This window comes from Dipteris shenzhenensis, chromosome 8 (assembly GCF_047967505.1).
Source record: "Dipteris shenzhenensis isolate YYH24624 ecotype China chromosome 8, Dip_SZ_1.0, whole genome shotgun sequence".
Lineage (NCBI taxonomy): Eukaryota > Viridiplantae > Streptophyta > Polypodiopsida > Gleicheniales > Dipteridaceae > Dipteris > Dipteris shenzhenensis.
In genome coordinates this window covers 41,605,742-41,624,988 of record NC_141603.1, presented here as the reverse complement: position 1 = coordinate 41,624,988, position 19,247 = coordinate 41,605,742, and the positions used below count along the sequence as shown (strand labels likewise).

At 48.4% G+C, this 19,247-nt stretch overlaps 1 protein-coding gene across 8 annotated transcripts in view; it reads right to left on the bottom strand.

The window, feature by feature from the left end:
* Nucleotides 1-676: 676 nt before the first annotated feature.
* The window catches only part of LOC147899515 (uncharacterized), a 124,089-nt gene continuing 105,518 nt past the window's right edge, over nt 677-19,247 (bottom strand). For 2 of the 8 annotated variants that reach the window (XM_087377875.1, XM_087377878.1), the window contains exons 10-18: nt 5,393-5,557; nt 5,230-5,301; nt 4,350-5,130; nt 4,142-4,191; nt 3,635-3,904; nt 2,314-3,495; nt 1,553-1,675; nt 1,140-1,307; nt 678-1,054 (exon numbers count right to left, since the gene is read on the bottom strand). In XM_087377875.1, the coding sequence (XP_087234001.1) occupies nt 1,001-1,054; nt 1,140-1,307; nt 1,553-1,675; nt 2,314-3,495; nt 3,635-3,904; nt 4,142-4,191; nt 4,350-5,130; nt 5,230-5,301; nt 5,393-5,557 (2,865 nt within the window). In that variant the 3' untranslated portion in view covers nt 678-1,000. Of the gene's footprint in view, nt 1,055-1,139; nt 1,390-1,552; nt 1,676-2,313; nt 3,496-3,634; nt 3,905-4,141; nt 4,192-4,349; nt 5,131-5,229; nt 5,302-5,392; nt 5,558-19,247 lie in introns of those variants that run through there. The other 6 variants (XM_087377877.1, XM_087377879.1, XM_087377876.1 and 3 more) reach the window with 6 other exon arrangements.

Below are 19,247 nucleotides of genomic sequence, written 5' to 3'. Positions count from 1 at the left end.
CTCAAGAAATTGTTTTGTAAAGCATTATCTAACCTGCACAGATGTGAGGATTACTCATCTCTGCCAAATGTTGAGCCGCAGAACACTAACTGAGCTACGCGTGGAGCTACGTTGGCTGGACTGGGTGGTGTGAACATTCTGAGTAGCAAGCTGGCTCACAAGAATGCAACGACATCAGCATTGCCCATGGACTACCAGCCATCACTCTGAGGATACCGTAAAGGAAGAGAAGCACCCTTAGACAATATGAGAATCAAGATGGTGGGCAGCACTGGTTGATAAGTGAAATTGAAAGAAAGAATAAACAAGAACAAACCAACTCAAATGCACACAAGAGGCCACATCCTGTCCAAGCTCATCTTTCGAATTATCAACATGCCTCTTACAAACTTAGCAGAGGCATAGCACACGTCATTACTTCACATCTACATCACTGCGCACAACACACATATCCCTATCCATATCTATCACATTATTACTCTCACCCAATCACTATTTCAAACTTCACCACACCCAACAAGCTAGTTTCTATACTAAGCACAATTTCCTTACAAGGGATTTGTTCGCACGAGACACACAGTACACCTTTTACATTGAATTTCCCCACCAATGGGAAGCTAAATACCTAAATAATTTGAAATGTGATTCCCATACCCTTCACAAATGGGATATTAGATCAAGTTGTAGGTGATGAATTGTAAATCATTCATGGACGGTTATAGTGGTTACAACCAAATTTCTATAATTCCACATGCTTGTGCAATATTAAACACTTTCGGTGATTTTAAAGGCTCTGTTTTAGAAGAATACATCAACTGCTTCAATTGTTCAGAACATAACATCTACTTCATCATATTAAATACATTGCACAAAAAAGGTTCTGGCACTCCAGGAACAAGGCGTACAGTTGTAAATGGATTAATACAAAGAGTCTGCAATAATACAATATGTTCGTTAGTCACAATGCAAGGCTTATGTTCAAGAGTCGAGCATCTCCAATTCAAGGATCTGAAACTCGAGTGGTAAGATCCTGTAGCAACAAGGCCATATAATCCTGCAATGCATTTGCCATTAGCAATTATGATATGAACTCTATATACCAAAAATCCAAACGAAAACAACTGTATTGCACAACTTACATTAACAAGACCTTCATCCTGGGACAGGTACTCTGCCAAATCAGATGCGTCTGCTCCAGGACTGTCTGTCATTGCCATCAATGTGCTTGCACTTTCTGCTATAAGTCTAAGAACCTCTTCAAATGATTTATCCTGCTCGAGCTTCTGAACAGCCCTCTCCAAATCAATCTGATCCAAACGACCAGAAAATTTCAGCCTTCCATCACCTAGTAATCTTGGTTGCGATGTCCATCAATGTATATCATTGTGTCTGGTCATGCCAAAGCATAGCAACATCCCAATTTATATAAAAAACATAGCACTCTGTGAATCTAAAATGCAGGACATTTTAGCGTGTTCTATCAACTAATTAATAAATTCACTACATCGATGTCATGATATCAAATTCTGAGAGTTGGTGTAGCCAAATTTACCTTTTGGCGTTTAGCAACATGTGCACCTCCCGAGTATACCTCACTTGCAGGTCTCTGCAACTGTGTTGATTGTTGCTGCTCGGAACTAGTTGATATTGTTTCACTACACTGAGGTGATTCATCCTGTAACTAAAGGTTAGCAGCTTTCCTTAAATATAGGTCCCAATGATTGACATAGATCGAATCTTCATAAGATAATCAAAACCTCTTTATTCAATAAAGGTAGCAGAAGTGAGATTAACACAATAAATGACAATATCAAAGATTATTACAATGGCTCCTAATGTCATCATATAGGATTGAACCATATCAAGAAACAGAGTTAACCACATGAGGGTCCCTTGACACAAATCACATTTCCTCTTTCACATCCAAGGATTTTTAATCAAATGAGACTTAAACAAAGAGAGTAAAAGGATGCCTGCCCATAATCCTGTACGGATGACATTTTTTGCTACCAAAATTTCAAGATATATATTGAAACAAAAATACATAGGATCTCTGACCTTCTACATTCACAGTACCAATCTTTAGCTTTGTTTGGCATAAAAAGGACAGAAGGGTCAATAAAGACAGACTCACAATAGCAGTCAATCAACCCTAGAGTTCAGAATCTGTTCTTTTATGGTTAACGGTCCTTCCCAATACAAAAAAAGGCAGGAGTATGATTGGACACCCAACTACAACAAGAACAAATAAAGACATCATACAGAATGAAAATACTAATACCTCGAAGACCTGACAAATGTCAGAGACAGTACCTGCATTGTGGGATGAATCAGTGGCCCTTGGCCATTAGCAGGACCTGCATCTTCCTCGGCTCCAACCTCCTCCTCAGGTAGATCATGATGGATGTCTGAAGCCTGCTCAAGGCTACCCCCCCTAGCTGCTTGAGCAACAACAGGCATCATTTGTTGCAACATTGCTGCCAGAGTTGAGCCACCTTGGCCATGTAGCCCTTCAGACAGTGTGTTCCCAAAAGTATGTGCCTCTTCCCTCACAGGCCCTGTGCCATTCTCCCCGGATCTGATAGCTGGACCTGCACCCCCCACCACTGCAACGCCCTCCCTTGATCTGATCTGTAGATCGCGATGAAAGTTTGAAGCCTGCTCAGGGGCAGCCCCTATTGCTCGACCAAGGGTCTGAGCAACAATGGGCATCATTTGTTGCAACATCGCTGCTAGATTTGAGCCACCTTGGGCATCCATCCCTTCAGACATTGCAACCTCAAAACCACGTGCCCCTTCCCTCACCTGCTCTGTGCCATTCATAACCCCTATATTACTCCGCAATCTACTACCTGTGCTCTGGGGCAGACTTGAAGCCTGGTCTGAACTAGAAGCACTCACTCTGCCAAGAGCTTGACTAACAATTGGCATCATCTGTTGCAGAATTGCAGAAAAGTTCAGGCCACCTTGATTGCTTGAACTATGGGACAGCATATCTGAGAAATCTTGTGGCTCTTCTCCCACCTGCTCCACAACCTGCTGAAGAACATTGGCCATAAAGGGGCTCTGCATTACTTGACCCATCAGATTACCCAATGCACCTGACGGAAGAGTAACACCTTGCTCAGAGTCCCTTGCTGTGGATGTCGCTGAAGAATTGGCCCCTGCTGAATTTGCCATGATCTGAGATATTAAGTTTCCAATATCACCATTATTTCCAATCCCACCTGCTGATCGCCCATGATTCATAACAGAATTCAGTAGCTGAGACATCCCTGCTGGAACAGGACTAGAGCCAGTTCCAACAGCACCCGTCTCTTCTGATCTCGGAGCTAGTGATGACAAAAATCCTTGCATATTGTTCTGCCCTCTGTTTGATAATGCCACAGAATCTTCTCCTTGTTGTCGAGAAGACGTACTTTGATTCTGACCATACTGGTTAACACCATCTACAGCCTGCTGCATATGCTGCTGTTTATAGGACTTCTTTTGGGTCTGCATAAAGGTAGCATGTTACAACTAAAAGTCCATCTCCTAGTAGTGAGTGTATCCATGTACTGAGAATGCTTCCCGTTTATAAAGATTGGAGAGCCTACATTATCAAAAAACCCAAAGAAAACAAGCAAAGGTTTACCCGTGACGGCAACGGCTGCAAGCCTCTAAGACCAAGACCTACAGGAGCATCAGCCACTTCATTATCTTTAAGTCCCAATGTATCATATGTGCTTCGAGAACTTGTTGCTGCCATTGCATCATTTTCCCCACTGTGAAGAGGTGAGGCCTGCACTCTCTCACCTAACTCAGTCGGGTTGCAGGCTTGCCCTTCACCTACATGCTCCTGCTGCTGTATATCGCTTGCACTACTTACAGCAACCTGTGGAGCAGAATCATTTGGCACCACAGTCTGGGACATTGAAAATAAAGCCAATATATTTATAAAGAACATCATTTTGGGAAACTATATTTATGAACAAACCAAATCGAATTGATCTGTCCACCAACTGCTTTATTTCTTGCAAGTATCAAAGCAAGATGCACACCACTAGATATCAACCAGTGTGTCACTATGAAGATTACTTCTACTACTTGAAAAAATAGGCATAACAAGAGTAGCTACATAAATACCAAAAGGCATACTAACCTGCTGACCATCTGCAGAGAGACCGGCACCAGCAGCTGGGGCCCGCCCTGCTGTTACAGGCCCAGAAACTGTGAGACAGTGGTGTATGGCTATACCGCACCTCTATAGAGTCCGTACCATATTCGACCAAGACCAAATGACAATTTGGATTCAAAGAGCTGTTATCCTAACCAAAATACATGCTTGCAAGAAAGTTGAAATCTTTTACCTGTCCCAGCGTTCTGTAACTGCTGGTATTGGAAAGTCAATGAAGAAGTCTCAGGAGAAGATGTGAATGGAATTTGCAAGTTTCCTTCACTACTCAAGGGTCTTGATCCCCCCTGCCCTTCAGCTGCTTGCCCATCTGAAGGCACCCAAGCTTGCACCTGGACTTGTGCTCGTACTGTTGGTGGAACATAATTTGCTGGTGGTTGTGTCATGCTAGTTACAGGCTGCACTACAGAAGCACCTGATGGAACTCCGTTGATGGAAGTTGCACCGGCTTGCTGTGAAAATTGTGCAGAATTCAGCTGCTGAAACCTTGCAAGAAGTGGATAAAAGACACCGAGAGAGGATCCAGCAGCGTCACTTGGAGGTCTATTATGAAGGGTTGATGGCATAGCTGCAACTACAGTCCTCATGGGCACCACTCTAACTCCAGCTTGCTCACTAGAAGATTGACCCACGCTGCCTTGCAAGGACATCGGAATGCTCTGCATTAAAGGGACATTGCTTCCGCTTGCAGTGGTGGAAGCCTGAATAGGGATAGATGCAACAGAATTGGAAACCTGAGTGGGAATGGAGACTCTTTCACTACTGGAGACACCACCTTGGTTCTGTAAGGAAACTTGAGATGGAACTCCAGCAAGCCCTGAATCACTTGCATGAATGTGTATATTAATGCTGCGTGGTACTTCATTAGGACCCAAAGAAGGGCCCACTGCTCCTATATTTTGTTGTGTTCCACCCATTAAAGTACCAATTCCAGTGCCAGGCTGAAAAGGAAGCGGCTGCACCACCACAGGAAACAAGCAACAAAAGAGGAGTGAATATTGAAGCACTGATAATGCAAAACAGCTCAAACATCAATTCACAACCAGATCATGTACCTGAACCATCATAGGATTGGGTCCAGCTGGAGAGATGAACACAGCAGGCCCAGCATTCACTGCAGACTCCCCCTGCAAGGCAATCGAATTCCCAATGTGATTAACCCATGCTATAGCATCTAACTGAAATGTGGTGATAAAATTTTTGTCCAAGAATCCATACAGGAGATGATCCCATTCGCAACGTCAAAGTTGCTCGACCAAGCTCTAGGAGCAAAGCACCCAGATGCTGCATGAGTACCCCATCCCGCAGTGCTGATGACTGAATCTCCCCTCGAGCAGCCACATCAGTCAGATTTGGTTCATTCTCAAGTTGAGAAGCAAGCCTCTGTCGCACGGAGAGAATCATTAGGGGAACTGATTCAGTACTAAAATTCTTTTTATTGAATTCGGTTACAGAATCGAGCTTTCATGACCTGAACTCGCTTTTGAATAAAAGGTAGATTTGATATAAATTGGGTGCACAAGTTGCATTATGATTCACTTATTCCACTTTATCAAGATCCATTAAAAAACAAATAACCAAGACTGGAAGATCTCATGCAAAATCTCAGTACGGACTGTGATAAATCAGGCCATTGAGCATTCTACATCAATCATCAAACCCACCTTCCTCAATAAAGGGTATATATATAGAAACCAGAATAACCCACACATACACACACACAAACACACACCCCTCTCCGGTTACCACAACAGCATCCTCAAGTATCATATTATAGAGTTGCGCAACTTAAGTGAGCAATACTGATGAGGGGGACAAGTGGTGAGGGTGGCCCTAGGCCTCACTGCAGCGGAAGGAGGCAGAGGAGGTGAGAGCGAAAAGGGGGGCGGGGGCTGGAAGAAGGGGGGCGTTTGCACCCTCCACCACCTTGCTTTTTCTACGTTACATTTTTTCAATTATTTTCCAGCGTTAAGACTGTGAGATGAATGACAGGTGGCAGTACCTCTTTATGGTTATAAATTTCCTGATTTAATCAAATAAATCCTCAAAAACATGCTTTCGCATAAGCACAGTTTTGACATCAACTTCAGGCAGAGGCAAAGGGACCTAGGGTTGGATTGGTTCCTCCATATACTTGAGTGGTAGCGGATTAGGGTTGTGGGTCGACTGAGCAAGAGATGGACTATTGACCCAATAGCAATGACCTTGGGGAGGGACCAAACTCGGTGGCAGATCTAGTGTGGAAGGGTGTCTCCTTCGAGAGGTAAGTGCAACCCCGGTGATTGGTTTTCACCTTCTAGAGCAGGGCACTCAAAGAGGATTACAGAGGTGCCCTTCTTCTCAGTTTGTGTATTGGCCGACGTCTACAATTGGATGTGGCCACCTAGACTTCGAGAGAGAGCGGCATTGGGTATAGTAGTAAGTGCCCCATGAGGTCATTACAAGATTCTTGCCCTGCCAATAGACTAGCCTCCGTCCATAGAAGATTACATATTTCTTATGGATAGTGCCCGACAGGGGACTGTCCCATTGGCCCATGGTTGGAGCAAATGTGAGTGGTTGGGAGGTGCCACCACTGTGCCAAGAAAAATCTCAACACAATACTGTACTATTTGAAGCTGCCCCACAACTCAAGCGATATGGCAAGGGCCCTTCACATTGCGGCTCAAACTCAAAGGATGCGCAGCGGGACTTTACTTGGGGCCAAGTATGTTGCTACTAAGCATGCTTCCGCGAAACTTTAGAGGATTTGAAAGTGACAAGATAAATGCAAAATGATCAAGGCCCATCACTTTCGACAAGATGGGCACCATGGAAATTACAAGAAACAACGAGAGAAGATGTACGACACAAAAGTAGAGAATTCCTTCCTTGCACCACACAAGGTAAAGTAATAACAATGAGACGAAGTAGTTCTTGCATTGCAACAAGCCACGCTATTTTGCAGAATACTACAAAAATAATAATGCAGATTAAAAAAAAGACGACGACAAGCTTGAAAAAGAATAAAAAAAGACAACCAAACATGGATCTGTGTGAAAATACCTTTCTCAAGGTAGACCATTATGAGGCTCTCATAGCTTGCCATTTTTTATTTTTATTTGTAAACAGGTGGATCATAGGCCAAGGTGGATCTAGACACATGTCCTACAAGAAGAGATCGTCCAAACCCCAATAAAAACTACAGGGAGAGTCCAATCCAAGGGATTAGCAACATTCCTCTTACCATGTGACACTAAGTCCTCGATTAGTCCACATGTCACCAATGCCTTCTATCAACGCAGGTGAAGAAAAGATAGACTCTAATGTCATGTATGTTTAAAGCCTTTCCAAGGATCTCAGAAGAGACACAAGATCGACAATCAAGAAGTCATCCTTAGGTCAAAGGACAAGAAACGTAACTGTAAGAGGGTGAAGAATATAGGACAAAGCATAAGACACCTTTACAAAATCACACTTTCTAGTCTAGAATGAGGAAGAACATTCAAGAATGAGAGTTTTTCGCACATCAACTGCAGCACCTCTCACACATGCAGGAGACTAGATTGATGGAAGGATTTCCAAAAATGGAAGGCATCTTAGACGAATGATACGCTTGCATGGATATAAGTAACACCAAGCTGCATTCTCAAAGGAGGTTACGTTTAAGACCATTGAGAACTGTGAAACCCGATGGTAAGGTGTCACATGCACCCCTGCTCTTGGGTGCAATGTGACACACTGGCAACATCGACAAGTGCGTTATAGTTCCCTAATTGTCGTATGCTGTGACCCCTTTGTGAGCCCTTGTCTAGGGACAATCAAACACAAGCTACGTAGGTAAATCTCTCAACCTTATGTCAAGTCAGAAGATCAGTCTTTGTTCACTGGTACCCATTGGAGAACAGTAGGGTAGTGTTTCCCATCTTGGGATTAGAGATAGGTCTAGGTCCAGCCTAGGATAGGAGCCCGTCTGGGCCCCCTCAAGGCGGGAAAATATGAAGATGAAGGGGCTGGGGAAGGGCTGCCATGCACCCCTCCCTAGGCTACCTTTTATGGGGCCAAGGGCCCAACCAACCAGCCCGAAACAGCCGACTGAAAAGTCAGACAGTTTGGGTAGGTTAACTCAACCCTCCAACCCCTATAAATAGGGGGCCTCCATGCCCTCATTCCTGACTCAGCCTCCCAGCCTTCAGCACTCCTACAAGCTCCTCTCCAGCCCCCTAGTGCAGCCTTGACACTTCCAGAGTTTGGCCTCTCAGGCTCAGCTCTTGGCCTCAGTTTAGCCATCCTAGAAGGTCCAACAGTCGGGGATTCGGACCAACAAACAGAGTAAGGTTTCGGTACTGTTTCAGCAGCTCTTTACAGTTCTATTTACAGTTTCGCACAGCTCACTTCTCAGCTCTATATTTCAGTCATCTCTCAGCTCTCTTTTAGAATCTATTACTCCTAGCTTTCACTCTCTCACTCACGCAATAACCCTGCATCCCAATGGACAGCGCAAGCCTCTTCCTTCACTTGCGAAGCGCCCTACGTCGTCAGTGTGGACAGCATCAAGGTCTCGGTATTGGTTGGTGTTGCCTCTCAAGTCTTTCGGTCTGCAATAGGGTGCAAAGTGTTTTCTCTAGAGGCATGTTTCTGTGCTCTCTCGAAGAGTGTTATTTGTATCTTTCAATTCTCCAAGTATAAAGCAAATTCTCCCCTATTGACTCCATTCTCTCTCTACCCTCATCTCCTTTCTCTCTCTATGGTGCATAATGCTAATTCCTCGCTAAAAGTTTAAAAAAGGTCTTGCTATGATTACATGAACAAATTACCGTTGCATGTATCAGAGATTCGGTCTGTATCCAGCTTGACTACCACGAGTGTATAGTTGTGTTGAGATCCGAAAAGGACACACAATCAAGCACCGTGATAGGTTCGGGGAAAGACATCAGGTTTAAACACTATGAAGAGAAGAAAGACAACCAAAAAGATATGCTTCCACCTAGTGCTCAAGAAATGATGGCGAATCTTCTAGAGCAGAATCAGGTCCTCCTACAGTAACTTGAAGAACATACAAAACAGCTAGAAGAAAGCAGAAGACAGCTGGACCAGACGAAACGACGTCTTGAAGAAAAAGAGGCAGAAAAGCCGCTGAAAGAAAGAGGAACCACAGATTTTGAAAAATTGCTCTTGTTGATGCGTGAGGAATGCGAAAATGAGGAGGCACTGCAACGCGCAGAGCTGGCCCAGGCAGAGAGGCAACAAAAACTAGACCGAGAGGCGATGCTTCTCCTACACAAACAGATGTTAGCCATTATGCAGGCCAATTTGCGCGCAACAGCAGTCAACCACCACACTCCACTCATCCAGTCCACATGATGGTAAGTGTGACCATTCAATTATATCCTTCAGTTCGTCGCTCATTTTCTGTTAGCGCGAATTCAAGATGAGCAAGATAAAGTCCACCTAGCAGCCCTCATTTACCGGTGAGGCGGTTACCTGGTGGCAACATTGGGCTAGTAAACATATTAACCCAACAACTTTTAAGACGAATTTCGTTTGAGCAACATTTGTTATCGATCTCAAAGTCCATTTTCTACACCCGTAGTATATGCTTAATCTAGAGGATGAGTTTTTCTCATTTCTCCCAAAATGGTTTGCCGGTGTTATCTTACAGTAACAAGGTCATCACACTAGCATCAGCACTTGGGCATGTCTGAAAGCGATAAGATGAAGCAATTATTTGAGGATTGGACTCATCCATTTTCCCATCCGAAACTTCGACCTGCCCAATTACGAGCGGGCGCTGACTCTTGCCCAAAATCAAGAAATGATGCTGGACAACTCATCCATTTTCCCATCCGAAACTTAGACCCGCCCAATTACGAGCGGGCGCTGACTCTTGCCCAAAATCAAGAAATGATGCTGGACGGGGGAAAGCCCAAGCAAGTCCAGAAGGATTCCAAAGCCCCGCAACAGTCAACCAACACAGTGGGTAAGGATCATCAAAAGGACAACTAGTGCCAAAAGAAAGACGGCCAGTCTTTTGGTCAGAAGGAGTCCAAGCCCAAGATGACTCCAGATGAGAAGACTAAAGTAGGCATTACGAGAGGCTATCTACAGCCCAACGAACAGAAGCAGTACCACCAAGAACATCGTTGCTTTCATTGCCACCACATTGTTGGACACAACAGGAAGGATAATGTTGGACACAACAGGAAGGATTATCCTAAGTGGCTTGCCGAAAAGGCTGCGAAAGCGCCTACTTCATCCGTCGCCAATGTATTGCCTCCTCCACCCCGCCACCAGTCTCTACTATGAATGTAGTCTTGCCTTCTTTTAACGCCGTTCCCTCTGTAGTCTTTCAAAGTAAGACGGAGTGCGACCTCTCAGACCAAAAGAAGGCTCTTATTCGAGCGTATGGCACAGTTAAAGGGTTGTTGGAACTATCGGAGTCCTAGTGTGTGTGGTCCTAGAGTCCTAGGAGTGTCCTACAGTTGTGTAAGTGTGAAGAGTCTTGAGGCCACTAGTGCCACCTCATGTGGTAGGCGTGATTCCTCCCCTAGATTATAGGATCTAGATTCTCTTGTGTGTGACCTCATCTATGAGGTGTCTGTGTGGGAAGATAAGGCTTGCCCAGCCTATAAATGAGGCTATGTACTTGCTACACAATCTATCAACATCAGTTCGTGCCTCAGCTCTTGTCTCTAACCTGTGATTGAGTGTCTCTCACCCTCTCCCCATTTTCAACAGTTGGTATCAGAGCCACCTTGAAACTCCTGCTTGATGGCATTCCTCTTAGATTGAGCAGCTCTATGTTGTTCATCGAGTTGATGTTGTTTGTTGCGCCATCAGCCTCAAGAATGCCGAAGTCGCGGCAGTAATCCTACCCACGCTGATGCTACCTCTTTCCTGCTAACTCCTCTACCCACTACCTCTCTCCTCCGCTGGGCCACTCTTCCACCATCTCCACGTTGCTGTCCAGATGGCCGCTTCAGTTCTGCCCATTGCTACTACCGCCTCTCAGCTATCCTCCTTCCGCCCCTGATTTGCGCAATCTCCAGCAGCAGCATTCTTCCCCAATGACCTGCGACAGCCCCTGCGAAGGTGTCGTTGCGATGATTTGGCGGCGTCTCGCATGTACCGACGACTGACGACCTTGTGAGGGCCGTGGCCATCGACTCGCACGTCAACGCAGCTCTTCTGGTTTGCAGTTCACGCTTCCTCAATCTACATCGAAGACCATCCTATGTTGCTTCCGTGCTGATCTGTGTTGCCCACGCCTCAGCAAACAGTTCCACCTTTGCTTAGCTTGACTGCCCGGTCCATTTCCCTGCTGTGAACTCGGAGCTATGCTGCACGTACGTTGCCTCTCTACGCAGCTTGTTTTCTGAGGTGCATATGTTTCTGGAAGAGAATGGCATCACGAGAATGGCTGATCGAACTTGAGCTTTCCATGAAGTATCTTGCTGCCTGGGAGTCATCTTTTAGCTGCCACAACTCAATCACAGCTGCCCGTGTCAAAATCGCCGCCACATTTGGAGGGGATTCAGACCGACCTTGAAGCCCAGCATTTCTGCTCCATGACGACCTGAAGAGCGGCTTGTTCCAGCCCATTTCTGAGCCCAAAATCCTAAATTGCGATTTTCAAGAATTGTGCCTCATTTTGGGTGAACTTGTTGGGGCTTTTATGATCTGAAGCTTCCCTAGTATTGCTAGAACACTATGTTCTAGGAAATTTTGAAAAGCCCCAATTTTCTGCAAACCCTAATTTTGCAGCAACCCTAACCCTAAAATTTAGGGCTTTTCTGTCCTGTGTCTTCCTTTGGCATAATTGAAGCTTCTACTATGTAAATCTTTTGGGGATTTTGCCGAATTCGTGTAATTTCATCACCATTTGGTACATTCATTTGGGAATTTTGCCCCCCCTTGGGCCTAATTGCTCAAACTTGAGATTCTTCTCCGACATTTGGTGACTCTCACTCTGTCACTTTGAGAGTCATGGGCTGATTATCCCATGTAGCTGCTCCCATGGCCGACATCGACATATCTTCCGGGCATTCCCGTCATGCGCTTCATTGACACTTCATCGATACGGGGGAATGTGCACACTCTTGAGCAAGCAGCTACTTCGGGCTTATACGGGTTCTCTGCCCTTGCTATGCATAAAATGAATATATATTTTATATATTCCTCATGTGTGTTAGGTACTCTGCCTTGGGTAGTCCCCCTAAAATGATGTAATAATTTGTCATTTTGTGTGCCTTGTCTTATAAAAGGCTCCACTTATTTCCATGTACCCAGTTAGGAGACAGGGGGGTTGTTATGTCTTTCCTTTATCAGGCCTGGCCGAGTTCCAGGATGTTGGTATACTCCCTAGACCTATGAGTTGGTCATGCATCCATGCTCAGATTTGAGTCTCTGATCACGTTGACACCTAAGCCATGAGAGTGCTTGGTTCAACCTCTGAATTATGCTCAGTTGTTAGCCTCTGAGATTGCCTGGGATGCACAGTCTGGATGATGTCATAGTTTCTCACCCTAGCTCCGAAAGGGGGTTTATTGGAACTATCGGAGTCCTAGTGTGTGTGGTCCTAGAGTCCTAGGAGTGTCCTACACTTGTGTGAGTGTGAAGAATCTTGAGGCCACTCGTGCCACCTCATGTGGTAGGTGTGATTCCTCCCCTAGATTATAGGATCTAGATTCTCTTGTGTGTGACCTCATCTATGAGGTGTCTGTGTGGGAAGATAAGGCTTTCCCAGCCTATAAATGAGGCTATGTACTTGCTATGGTTACACAATCTATTAACATCAGATCGTGCCTCAGCTCTTGTCTCTAACCTGTGATTGAGTGTCTCTCACCCTCTTCCCATTTTCAACACGGGCATTGGTTCATTGTCTTGTTTGATAGGGGGAGTTCAAAAGGTGTCGTCTCCCTTCAGCTTGCCAAGACAGTGGGGTGCACTTTGGTGCCTCACGAGCTTGCAGTGGACAGGTTCACACCCGGCTTGCGCACACATCATGCATAACGCCATCCATTTTACTTTTTCAGTTCAGAAGGCCTTTATACTGGCACTTTTAATGGGGTGCGACATGATCCTTGGGATTCGGATGTATCGACGCCTGATTGGCGACAGAACACCTTCACAGCGAGCTCATTACGAGTTCGTTGTCATGCCATTTGGATTGAAGAATGCACCACCCACATTCAACAAGATGATGTCTCCGGTATTTGCAGATTCTATTGGAAAGTGCATGTTCATTTTCCTCGATGATATCCTTGTCTTTTTCGCTACATCAAAGCAACATATTAAGGATGTGCCATGTGTGCTACAATTATTGCGCGATAATCAGCTATACCTCAACGCAAAGAAAAGTAATTTTGGGCTGATGGAGATCCAGTATCTGGGATACATCATTAGTTCTCAAGGGACTCGATTAGATCCAGAAAAGATTCAAGCTATCACCAATTGGGATGTCCCCGTGACGACTCAAGAGATCCGGTCCTTTATGGGTTTGTACGCATATGGATGGGTTCTTAACATACGTAGCCCCTCTTACAAATTTATTCAAGGAGGTCAATACACGCAGACAGAGGATTCAAGTAACGGGCAAAGCTTTGCAAGCCTTCCATGACTTGTAACGGTAGCTACTATAGACCAATCATGAAGATCGCCTCTTGGGATGATCCATTTTTGGTAATCACAGACGCAAGCAATGTCGCCATCAGGGCAGTTTTACAGCAAGAGGATCGGCCCGAGGCATGTTACAGTAGAAAGCTCAACGATGCTGAAAAGAACTATTCAATTTATGATAGAGAGCTCCTCGGTGTTATTCAAGCATTAAAACATTGGAAGCCTTTCCTCTACGGACGGACTTTCACGGTCACGACAAATCACCAAGCCCTGAAGTGACTTCAGGCAATGCCTAGTTCACAATGGAGTGATCGGCAGCAATGGTGGAGCCAAATATTTCAGCAATTAGGGGGAATGATTGAGTACGTCCCCGGCAAAAACAACCCCGTTGCAGACGCTCTAAGTCAGAAAGATTCAATCCAGACCATGAGAAGGCCACCGTGCTCGAAATCCATGGAAAGGATCTTGATAGTATGAAGACACAGTACACGGATTCAGCAGAGTTTGGCACACAGCCACAACTCTTGCTCCAGGCCATTACTCAGTAGAGGACGGTTGGCTTTTCTATAAGAAAAGATTATGTGTACTCAAAGACAAACGGCAGTTACTTCCATGACGCCCTCACCGGTGGTCATCGAGGTACTTTGGAGGTGGTATTTGGGTCTACAATACGTGTGCACAATGTACTCTTTAGAAGCGTGTTTCCGTGCTCTCTCGAAGAGAGTTATTTGTATCTTTCAACTGTCCAAGTATAAAGCAAATTCTCCCCTGATTGGGGGAGGGGACCCTCAATGGGTACAGGGACCCAATCGGTCGTCGACTCCATTCTCTCTCTACCCTCATCTCCTTTCTCTCTCTATGGTGCATTACGCTAATTCCTAGCTATAGGTTTAAAGGTCTTGCTATGATTACACGATCAGATTACCGTTGCATGTTACACAAGGTTAATCACAAATTCATTATGCTTCCTAATGTTCAGCCACATAATCTAGGTTTATTTTTTAGCAAACAAATCACAAAGGCCTTAAAGAACGGAAGGCAAAGCTCGGAAATGAGATGGAAAAATGGTTAAATACATTTACTAACAAACAAGGGGAGGGAATCTTCGCTACTATAAAAATCTTGCCATGATGGTTAAGATGATATATGTGTGACTCACTCATTCAGGAATAGTACGCTCCTGCGAGCCCTCCTCCCCCTCTCCGTAGCCTCTACCTCCTTACCTTCCTCCGCCTCACCTACGCCCTCGCCTCGCGCCTCGTGCCCCTCGCCCCTCGCCCTCGCCCCTCGCCCTCGCCTTGTGCCCCTCGCCCTCGCCTCGCGCCCCTCGCCCTGCCTTCGCCACCACGCCCTCGCCTCGCCCCTCGCCCCTCGCCACCACGCCTCGCCTCCGCCCTCCGCCCTCACCTCCGCCGCCGCCCTTCGCCCTCGCCTTCGACCTCCGACCTCCGCCCTCGCCTTCGACCTCCGCCCTCGCCCCGACCTCCGCCCTCGCCTTCGACCTCCCACCTTTACCCGCCGCCTTGCCTCACCCCGCCATCGCCTCCTCTTCCTCCGCCCCGCCTCGCTTCGCCTCGCCTTATCCTCCTCCGTCACACCCAGGCTCCATCCCTCATCTATCTCCCCCCCCCTTTTTGGTGGCAGCCTCTTCCTCATCGGAGGTCTCGCAGTTTGTCTTGGCGGTATGGCGGCTCCCTGCCCGGAACCGGAGGCCCAGCTGGACCCTCCCTCTCCAGATGCCTACCGCGTGATCTTGACAGAGCAACAGTCGTCTCGGGTACAACAGGTTGCCAATGACTTTGCCCTCACTTCAGTCTATGGCAGAGTCATTGGACACTCTCCCTCCAGAACAGCCATCAGGGATTGGCTTCAATCCACTCTTATGCTAGAGGACAGCCACATCGAGGAGGTGGCCCTTATGGGAAGGGGCATCTTCTCGCTTAAACTCTCCACTGCGAAAGCTACGAGCAACCTGATTGCTGGTTCCCCCACATCTGTGGATGGAAAGATCATCATGATAGTCCCTTGGTACCGAGGATTCAGCGCAGCGGACTTTGATGCTCGTTTCCGCATACCTCGCCACCCAGTGACGCTAGTTTTTCCAGGCCTTGCTGCTGAGTTGCGGCCGATAGTCAGGGACCTGGGTTCCCACTTTGGCTGGGTGATGCATGACACTTTCGTCGACGCGGTTGCTGCGGCAAGAGCTCCCAGAGTCCGTGTGGCTGTGGCAGACCCTGCGTCCCTCCCTGCAGTGATTGAGATCGTGACAGATGCTGGCAACATTACTCAGAGTATGGTAGTCACAGGACAGCCATGCCAGTGCCTGAGGTGTCACGGCTTTGGGCACCTGGCTGCTGTTTGTCCACGCTTCTCCAGCCCCTCTCGGCCCCCCCCGCCCCCCTCCCCACAGCCCCCTCCCCCTCCCTCCGGGCAGCCACGTCAGGAAGAGCAGAGGCAGCCGGAGTCCGGTCCAGAGGTGGCTGGCGGCTGGACCGAGGTCAAAAGAAAAAGAGGAAAGAATAAGAAGACTTCTGACAAAGGCAAGGAGGCAGAGGTTACCCAACCTGCAGCAGCGCCTCAGAGACCTGACAGGCAGCCGCCCCAGGGTCCTGGGAGAGCTTCTTCTTCGTCTGTAGCCCGCCCTCCGCAGCCTCAGGTCCCCCTCTCTTCCGATACGCAGCTCCCTTCCACTCAACCCCAGCCCCTACCCCAGCCGCAGCCCCCTTTTCCCGACCCGCAGCATCAGCCCCCGCCTCTTCCTCTTCAGCCCCCTCCTCTTCCTCTTCAGCCCCAGTCCCAGCCCCAGCCCTCCTCCCCCGCCCCTCTCAGCTCTTCCGCAATGTCATCTGCACCGGTGGTTCCTCAGCCGCGTGCAGCCCCCAGTCCCCCTCCTCCGCCCCCCCCGCTAGTTGCTTCCGTGGAGTCTGAGTTGCCTACCCCTCAGCCTCCTTCCCCTTCCCCACCCCAGGCAGGGCACCCCGAGACTGCACCACCCCTGGAGCAGTCTTCCTTGTCCGCTAGCCCGGCCCCCTCAGTTGCAGACTCTGGCGGGCCTCAGCTCCAGGAGAGAGAGCTTCCTCGCGACTTCTACAGGTCCGGTCCCTGGGATTACTTGGATGTGGCCGACCTTGGGACCTTCCCAGCTTGCCTCGACATCAGTATCTTCCTGCTCCGTAAAGGGGCGGATGGGAAGATCGCAGCCTTGGCCCCGAGGGATGGCCCCAGCTTTGCTTTCACTTTTCTCAGCGACGGCACCGAGATTTGGACAGACGACTCGGTCTGGGAGGCTCTCAGAGAGCATACGCACTCTCAGATTTGCTCCTAGATAGGCCCGTCGGGTGGACAGCTTCTCGAGACTCAGTGGTCCGAGGGTGACGTGCGCCTGCGGTGGCGTTGCGCCGCCAAGCGTTTCAGATTGATTGTGATCCTCAGGCCCCCTCTGTCGTGGCCCCTCCCCCAGGATGTCAGAGCCTGGACTCCTCAGAAACTTCGCGCCTTCTACGGGATGACTACCTCAGAGATCTCGAGTTGGCTCGAGAAAGCATTTGTCCATGGCACCAAAGGCCTCACGCCTTGCTAAAAGTTTTGAAGAACGGGCAGGATGACCCCGCCTCCCCCTCCAAACCCTCACAAAAGCATCAGCGCCTTTATTCCGAAATACCAGCCTCTTCATCGACCTCAGCCGCGAGCAGACAGTTGTTCGCAGCCTACCAATCCTCATCATGAGCTTACACCTTGTCTCCTGGAACGTGAACGGGTTTCATTCTTCTGGCACCCGTGGTCCTAGGAAGCTCATCTTGAGACAGGAACTTCAACCAGCAGTGATTGGTCGCTTGGATATACTCCTGCTCCAGGAGCATAAGCTTTCAGTGGCTCATACCCGTAGCTGCGGGAAAGATCCTCCCTGGACGCTCTCACACTTATTCGGAGCCCTCGATCGGTGCACAGGGGAGGAGTGGCGGTGTCTACACTTCCGTTTGCGAGTCGTTTGCCCAGGGAGTTTTTGGCCATGGTACGTTGATCCCAGGCCGTGCACTTTGGGTTGGCCTAGAGTTGGAGGGCTCCAAAATAGGAATCCTCAACATCTATGCACCCACAGAGCTCCGATGCAGAGCCACCTTCTGGAGGACACTCACGGAGATTCTCCCAGACATGGATTCGTGGATTGTTGGAGGTGACTTCAACAATCTGGAGACTTTGGAGGACCAGCAGGGCAGAGGACCAGAGTTTACAGGTATAGCTCAGGCAGAGCAGTCCGCTTGGGACTCCTTTATCTTCGTGACAGGAGGTAGGGACAGCTGGAGAGACCCGTCCTTCCGCCGATGGCACGGGAGCTTGGACTTCTCGTGGGGCTTCCGCAGGGAAGGAGGCAGACTCCTGGAGAGACTGGACAGATTTTATGTCAATGATTGGGCCATCAGCAGAGGTGGTCAGGTGGGTGTAGTGCCACGGACGACACTCTCCGACCACGCGCCAGTGCTCTTATCACTAGACTCGACAGCTCAGTCCCTTCCTCCCCGCTCGTGCAGGATTCCTGATTCCATCTTCTCTAGGGAGGAGGTGCGTAGTAGTATCGGTAGCCTTTGGGACAAAGATTGGGGCGAGTGCGTGGATCTGGTAGAGTCGGTGGCGCAGGCTCTGCAGGAGTCCAGCCAGATTTGCCAGCTCGCAGCCCTTCAGGTTCGCCAGGAGTGGTGGGGCAGAGAGAGAGCTCTTCGTAGGGACCTCGCCTCCATTCAGTGACTCCACCAGGCAGCTCCGGGTTCGGACGAGCTTCGGATCCAGGCCCTTCGAGCCAGAGCCCTTCTTGAGGAGACTCTCCAGCGTCGCTCAGAGTTTTCTTATCACGCCTCCCTTTCCTACTGGGCTCGGAAGGGCGACCGGATGAGCAAAGAGTTCTTCAGGACGCATGGCCAGAGGGCAGTAGGTGACCAGCTCCGGAGTCTTAGGACAGCGGAGGGACACATCGTTACCGACCAGGAAGAGGTCTTGGGGTTGGCTACCGACTTCTACAGGACTCTTTTCCAGCAGGAGCAGCTTGCCCCCCGTACTAGACGTTCCCGCGAGGAGGTGTGGAGGCACATTCCAGCCCTTGTTCAGCCCAGCATGCAGACGACGTTGATGGCACCGTTCACCACTGTCGAGATGCAGGAGGCCTTGATGGCCATTGATGGGCAGAAATGCCCTGGCGAGGATGGGCTCTCTCACGCTTTCTTCACCTCTCTCTGGGATCAGATCCATCAGCCCCTCCTAGCAGCCCTCCAGAGGATTTTCAGCAGCGGACATATGCCAGAGAGCCTCTCTTCGGGATTGATTTGCCTCATCCCGAAGGGAGGAGACCGACAGGAGATCCGTCAGTGGCGCCCCATCACTCTCCTCACCACTGCCTACAAAATCCTTGCCAAGATGATCAGCGCCAGAGTTCGGCCACTACTTCCTAATCTCATTCATGACACTCAGACAGGCTTTGTCCAGG